This window comes from Hippocampus bargibanti, linkage group LG17, assembly GCF_051943395.1.
Source record: "Hippocampus bargibanti isolate YZ-2025 linkage group LG17, ASM5194339v1, whole genome shotgun sequence".
NCBI lineage: Eukaryota > Metazoa > Chordata > Actinopteri > Syngnathiformes > Syngnathidae > Hippocampus > Hippocampus bargibanti.
In genome coordinates, this window is record NC_142750.1 from 8,085,427 (window position 1) to 8,092,709 (window position 7,283).

At 40.3% G+C, this 7,283-nt stretch overlaps 1 protein-coding gene across 1 annotated transcript; it reads right to left on the bottom strand.

The window, feature by feature from the left end:
* Positions 1 to 469: 469 nt before the first annotated feature.
* soul5 (heme-binding protein soul5) lies at positions 470 to 4,485 on the bottom strand. The gene is made up of 7 exons (XM_089019382.1): positions 4,343 to 4,485; positions 4,135 to 4,194; positions 3,703 to 3,784; positions 3,491 to 3,611; positions 2,588 to 2,730; positions 950 to 1,113; positions 470 to 724 (listed from the first exon to the last, which is right to left on the bottom strand). The coding sequence occupies exons 1-7, from the start codon at positions 4,468 to 4,470 to the stop codon at positions 634 to 636; spliced, it is 789 nt and encodes a 262-aa protein (XP_088875508.1). The 5' UTR covers positions 4,471 to 4,485; the 3' UTR covers positions 470 to 633.
* Between the last annotated feature and the right edge of the window lie 2,798 nt (positions 4,486 to 7,283).

Sequence of the window (7,283 nt, forward strand, 5' to 3'; positions counted from 1 at the left end):
GATGCCACAGCTTCGTGTCTGCTTTCAACATTTAGCTTGTAGTTGAGATGCACATTTCACCATGACGTCCTTGATGCACTGATGAAAAGGACGATTTGATCTTCTCTTTCATCTAGAACTGCTTCATACAAGTAAGAGCGTGCAGAAAAGTGATTAAGATTGAATGACTGTCTGTGTCGTGTCACATTATTTGTCATGTAGTTTTTGTTGTTGTTCTGACTGAAGATGGCGCCGCAAGAGTGGCTGCCTTTACAGCAGCTCCTGTATTTTGTTTTTCTACTTCTTTCTTTCCTTTCCTCTTCTTTTCATAAATTTGCTGCTATATGAAATGTATTTTTTTCTACTGCGAGACTAATAAAGTCTCATCCAATCTACATCACATCACTAAAACCTAATTATAATCAATGTCAGCATTACTTTCCTGAATTAGTGGACCTCAATAGATTTCGTGGACATTTCACAATGAGAATCAACTTCAAATGAATAACTTTATTGATATAATATGCGATTTATTGATTTTTGTTTACACATTGACTTAATTTTTTTTTCCATCATTTCAAATGCAGACCAAATATTTCATATATGCTGCTGGGTGCCTTGAACCGACAACGTGCGACGGATGATGACAAAGCCTCAGTCCATTTCCTCACTGCTCAAACACACCGGCTTGCCATCAGCGATCACCCACACCTCGTTGTGCCTATTCCACCACAGCGTCATGGGGCTGCAGTGCACGCACGCACACACACACAGACACACACACACATAGACATTAATCAAAAGTATAGATACAGGAGTTTTATTCCTAATAAATACAAACAGTTCTGTACAACAAAACAACTGAATCCTACTTTAGCAGTGATTATTTTGCATACCACTAGAGAAAGTGTACTTTCAGAATGTGCAATATACATTTAAATGCATGTCGATCACAAGTGAGGAAAATTACCTGTTATATCCAACACCCAAGTGGCAGTCGTCTTTGTATTGAGCGCCATCCTTCTTCAGGTCATACATCAGGGCCTCTTTGTTATGACCGTCACTCCACGAGGTCATCCAGCCTCCATAGCTCCGTACATACACATCGAGGGCTGGGGTATCACTTAGGTACACCTGCAGGCAGTGTCAGTTAATCAGGTTATGTATCGGCAATCAGACCATGGCCATTATTTTTCCTCCGTTGGGATCACATCAACAAAGGCCTGATTTTTGGATTCCTGTAAATGATTATTATGAATTGTTATGTAGAGGTATTTAATCAAAAGGCCTGATTATCAGGTGTCTAACATTTTACCACGGGTGATTATCCTGTGGTATTGGATATTGTACCCACTCAAAAAAAATCTGCAAAATCCAATGAGCGCAATTATCATTTAAGGAAAAGGTTTCTTTAGGCGTCATCTGTACTTCTTTGGAGGTGTCAGACGTTTAACTCCTCATCCCAAGAGCTTCGTCTGCAAACTGAAGTTGTGCTGGTAACTCTGGCCCTGTATCCCTAATTGGTGCATCCAAAAGATAGGCCGCCAAATGAAAAACGAAGCAATGTAGTTCATTCTATACATTGTATACATTGGGGAAACTAAACACATGCTCAAAAAATACTTTATCCACATCGCAGGGACAATGCTAGTGCTCCTCAATCTGGACCTAAAAGCTAGCAGCCACTCATCTGACGACAATGAGGTCAAAATTTTAGAGAAAATCGGTGGTTTCAAAGAGGAGTAAAAGAAGCAATTTTTACAAAACCCTTCACTAAATCACCATGGTGGTTTAAGGTTTGATTCAGACCGTGCTTACAACAGACTTCTAAGGTCGTTAGCACGTAGGCTTAGTCATGCTAATGAGGTAATCAGACAGCACAAAAGAAGTAATCAGATTAGCTTCAGGGAGTCGTCTACCGCTCCTCCAACCTTAGAGCCGGGACCTATCAGAGCAGAGGTCTGGCACCGCTACCTCTGTCCATTCGGGATATATTTAGGGCCAGAGTTACCAGCACAACTTGAGTTCGCTGACGAAGCTCATCGGATGAGGAGCGAAATGTCTGACACCTTCAAAGAAGTACAGATGACGGCTGAAAATAAATTTTCCTCGACCAATCCTGTACGACTGAAAGCCTACAAAGACAATTATCAGATGTTTCTGAAAAAATATCCTGGGTGATTATCCCATGGTGTGGGGTTTGTTAAGAGTAAATTTTCATTTCTGAAACAGTCATCGGTAATAATCGCAAATGTGGTGGTCGTTCGATATTTTCGGCAAGCTTACATCTGATAATTTAGTTTATTAAGCTAGCATTTAGCTTCACTTCTTCTCTTCTGCTCTGACAACTTTTCCTCCTCCGATTTTCCTCGTTCTATTTTCAAGCAGCCTATATTAGCTTTGGCACCATTCTGCTTATAATGAGGTCAGTCTTGGTCTTACACCACATATGGTTTTGGATGTGATGTGCTGCGTTTGTCATCACCAATATGAAGAATAGTGTGCCAAGGGACTTTATATTTTATTACTTTATTTTTTTAATGGCGATTGGACCCTTTCATATGTAAAAATGGGTCGTGTTTGATTTCATCCGATAGTGGCATGTTACCTCATTGTCCTTAGCCAATGGAGGATTGGCCTGGTGCTCCTTGGGCAACAAGAAACTCATTGTGTATTGTTTTTCTTCCCAAAACCACTTCTTTTCTTCTTCAATCTTGACCACAACAGGAGCCGTCATTTCAATCTTTTGCCCTGAAGCATCGAGCACACAAGAATATTGAAAGTACCCGCACAATATCTACTCATTCACTGCCAGACATGTGAAAAATGTGTCCACTCCAGTGCCAGGGTTTTTGGTCACTCAAATTCCAGGACACACAGAATATTGAGTTTCAGGACTACATAAACATTGAATGCAATGTTAGAAACCTTAGACTCTTCTTGCAAATTTCCCCACTGCGGGACGAATAAAGGTTTTCTGATTCTGATTCATCAGAAAAAAAATCTCGTGACACACCACCATATAACTCAGTTAATTCCTAAGTTATATGGGCCTGGAGTTATAGGAGCTTGAAATGAGGATGGCTGTCAAATACAATACATACATGTTGGTTTATATAGCGCTTTAACAACAGCTGAAGCTGGAAAAAAAGTGCTAACATGGACAAAAAAATAAATGCTGCCCCCTTGTGGAAGCGAAAAAAACATTGCCAGAGGTCTTACAGCACATTATCGGCACCCTCCAAAGAAAAACCAAAACCCGAACAAATTCGGGAATGGCGCTCTACGTCATATTTTCAATTTCTGAATAAATTTGGGGGTGGCAATGAATGAGTCAAGTATTTCAGTGCTTAGAAAAAGTGTACACCCCCCATTCATATACTAGGTTGTGTTAGATTAAGATCGATCAATTTAAAATCCTTTCCCACTATTAGAATGACCCGTATACAAACTGAAAAAAAATACTAAGAATAAACCATAAACGGATCATATGGTTGTAACATGCACGTACCATACGCATTTTCACCAGAGATGTAGTGATACAGCCGCATAAATGCGGTCATGCAGGCAATGTCCATGGACCATGACCACACTACGGTTGACACCCACTTGGCAGCTTCATAGTGGCGCACCTCGAAAGAGAGACACCGTCGTCATCCCTGTCAGCAACTGTCTCATCACTCTTCCCCGTGTTTTTAATCTGTTAACGTATTATTCACTCACCTCATACTTGTCAGTCTTGCACATGACCTTATACAGCAGACATTGATCCGTCTCGGTATAGAATGAGAGCTCAGAGCAGTTCCTGTGGCAATAATGCACAGCATAGCAACATCTTAATATTGTAATTATTTACTGCGTAGTTTTAAAAATGATCATAATTTAGATGAGATATTTTTCTCATTACAAAATACTGACTACCGTACATATTTTTTTTAGCGTTTAAGGAAGCTGGAATAGATTGATGGCATTTCCAGTATGTAAATGGGGAAAAATAACTTGACGTGTAATTGTTTTGAGTTACAGGTGTTTTCAGTGAATAAGTTAAATTCATATCTCAAGGTGTTATCGTAATATTGTCGCTCCCCTATGCCACAACTTTGTTGTGATCGTCTCGTTTATCGACACAAAGACAAAATATCTCAAAGTTCTTACCCGACTCTGGCCTCAGCTGTGAGGGCGAGCAGGCAACCAACAAGTGCTGCAAGCAGAAACCTGGGGGGGAACAATTAAACAAACAAATCAAAACGTATTTAAGTCGCTATATCTCTTTTCTCCTCTTCCAGTCAAATATAGACATGCTTACTCATGCTACATGACGTGCAGTTCGCCCATGACAAGAAGAATGCGTTTGAATACTTACATGGTGGAAGATTGTTTGGAAAAGTGGCGCAAAGCAACAATCCAAGAGGAGTTATAAAAGGAAAAGTGGCCACACCCTGAAAATCCCGGCAATATAAGAAGGGGAGAAAAAAAAGCAACACATTGCATACTGGACACAACACACGTGACACCTGGTGAAATGCAACACACCGCCCAACTTCGTTGGCATCGTTTGTCCTTGGAAACCATTCTATTAATTGTCTGTCTTTTGTATTGTTATTACTTGCGTGCCGATGAACTGGTTACGCGGTCACGTGTTCGGCACAACAGACAGTATATCAACATTATTGTTTGTGATATCGGAGCTGTGGCTTTCACCTGGAATGACGCGGGTTGGAATCGCGTATGTTCTCAGTATTTGTTTCAATTGTGGGTATGATTTATTATTTTTGAGATTATGCAAGCAAAACAGGATTGGATGAGCTAGGGCAAGGGTAACAAAAGATTAGAAAGTCAGGATGACACGACAAGATGAGATTGTGATAAAATAAAACAGGATAAGACTAGACTGGAGAGGACACAATGGACGTTGACATATAATATGGCAAGGCTAGACATGACTGAATGCTAAATCAATACAATAAAAAATGTTAGCGTTAATCATGATAAAGAAAAAATTCATTACAAATATTACACTCTCCAGAGTATTTAAAAAATATATTTTTAATACCGTGATACCCCGGTTTACGAAACCCTTGGCTTACGAACTTTTTGGTTCACGAACATTAAATTTATGAAAATTTAACCTTGGCATACAAACTATTTTTCGGGATACACACGGAGCTGCCACAATGAGTGATGTGTCGTTCGCGAATGAGCCCGTTCTCCTAACAAGAAAATGGCAGCCAACTGTTTTTATCCTCTATTCCCCACCCCCAGTCTTCGGTTAAAGCCACGTGATTGGTCAAGAACGCAGCAGTGAGTAGGGGGTGGGGGGGATTAACATTAAAGAGACAGGCAGACGACAGAGAGAGAGTTATAAAATGGATAGAAAACAGTGAAATTTGGACTCGTTTCAACTTTGATAGTTCAAAGGCAGAGTGTAGACTGCAAGGTTAAAATATCCCCTCAATCAGGCGCCACAATTTACCCGCACAAGCCATCTGTACACTTGATGCAAAAAGCTATCAATCCAGCTAAACAGAACACAATTGATGAGGAACTAGGCAAAATTATCGCAGAGAAAGCACCTACAAGGGATCATTCCTCAAGATGGTGAAAGAAGAAGGCTACGTCTGGGAACCAATTAAGTTCGTAAGACAAGGTATCACTGTACTTTGTTTCAGATACTGTACTTTTCACACTGTACTTTGTTTCGAATTAGACAATGACACTTTTGAAAAACCTGAAGTTAGTACGGGTAAATATTTAGACATCTCTCAAGCTTTTGACAATGGCGAGCTATCTTACTTTTTTCCAAAATGGCGGTTGTAAGCAGGACTTCTGTTTTATTTTTTGTCAAAAGCAGATCCTGTTTTGAGATATTTACAACAGACAGCATACGTTGTACTTTGGATTGAAACATTTTGACTGCTTTAAAGCTTCTCAAACTGGGGCTGAACTCCAGTAAAAAAACAGAAGAAAAACGTCTTTTCACGTGTCATTTTGCAACACTGCTCTGTTGACAATTGGCGAAGCACGCAGGGCAAGAGAAAGCTATGTTTACAGACCGCAAAGTCTGTTGTCAAATGCTGACGGCCTCACTTCTGTCCAATGAATTCCTGAATTAAAATATTCCGAGAACTATTTTGTCTTTTCAGACTTTTGGGACACGCCAACAATTCCAAAAGTCATCCAACCCATTAAAAAAGTTTGCAGGTGCCAGTAAACCTATTGTCCCAAATGATAATCTTCAAGCCAACAATGGTTTCCCAACTATGAGCCGCATAATGACCGCATGGATGAGAGTCGCTTTTGTCTGCATTGTTCACAGTGATACCTTCTTTTGTGTCTACTCACAATATCGATAAGACCCACCTGTTGGTTCCCATACTGGAACTTGATATTCTGTCACAAATGTTATCATTTTACATACTTTTGTCCCAAACCTTCCATTATGATCTTCAGCTCATTTGATACAGAACATTCGCTCCCCCACACACCCTTCTCGCCATTCACAAAGAACCACCTCCTCAAAGGCGTTCTCCCCCGCCACCTCCATCCCCACAAGCACACATCCACATCTCAGTGATTTTAAGGTGAAAACAAGTTATCAAGTATATCATTGTGATGTGTTTTAAAATCCCCTTGAGCTTGCAATAGTTCATGTTTCACAGTGGTGGGCCTAGCATGTCGCTGCTAGGCCTTCAGTAGTGCTATGTCTGACTCAATCAGCTGTGAGTGTGTTGTGATATATCTACCTGGCCACTAGAACATGCCGTTGGCCAGGAAACAAGTTGTGACTTGAAGAAACTTAAGAAATACTGTCATTAAACAGTTCTAATTTTTACTATGAACGTGTGGATGTATGCTAAGCTCATAAAATTGTAGTATTATTCACTATTTTTGCTCGCTTCGGAGCTGTTCAACCTTAATTATGTCATTTTTTTCTTGAAAAGTCTGTCTTGAAAATGGCTTTAACAGTATATCTGCATTCCACAAATCCATTTCTTTTCATTCAGCCATTGTGGGTTGACAAAACCGCAATTAAATCAACACAACAAACAATTTGTTGATGCAGCTCGCTACAGATACAGTGTGCTAGCTCTGGCCAGTATGCTCTTATCACCCAGCGGCTAGTGATACTATAATTGGCTAGTGACTAGCCATTCATGTGACGAGCCAATCATAGTTTGTGAAAACTGACGTTTCCAGCGCCTTCCAGCAGGCCTTGGATTGCCAACTCGAATTCTGATTTGTTGGAGCAACAGTTTCATCGACATAGATTTTTGTGCTCCAGAGCCTGCAGAAATGATTGTGAA

Bases quoted from the DNA above. Each gene is read 5' to 3' on its own strand.
- soul5 (XM_089019382.1), bottom strand. From the start codon at position 4,470: ATGCAATGTGTTGCTTTTTTTTCTCCCCTTCTTATATTGCCGGGATTT. The intron at 4,195-4,342 runs GTAAGTATTCAA...GTTCCCCCCCAG, and splicing joins TCCAAACAATCTTCCACCAT to GTTTCTGCTTGCAGCACTTG. The intron at 3,785-4,134 runs GTAAGAACTTTG...TTATTGCCACAG, and splicing joins ACAGCTGAGGCCAGAGTCGG to GAACTGCTCTGAGCTCTCAT.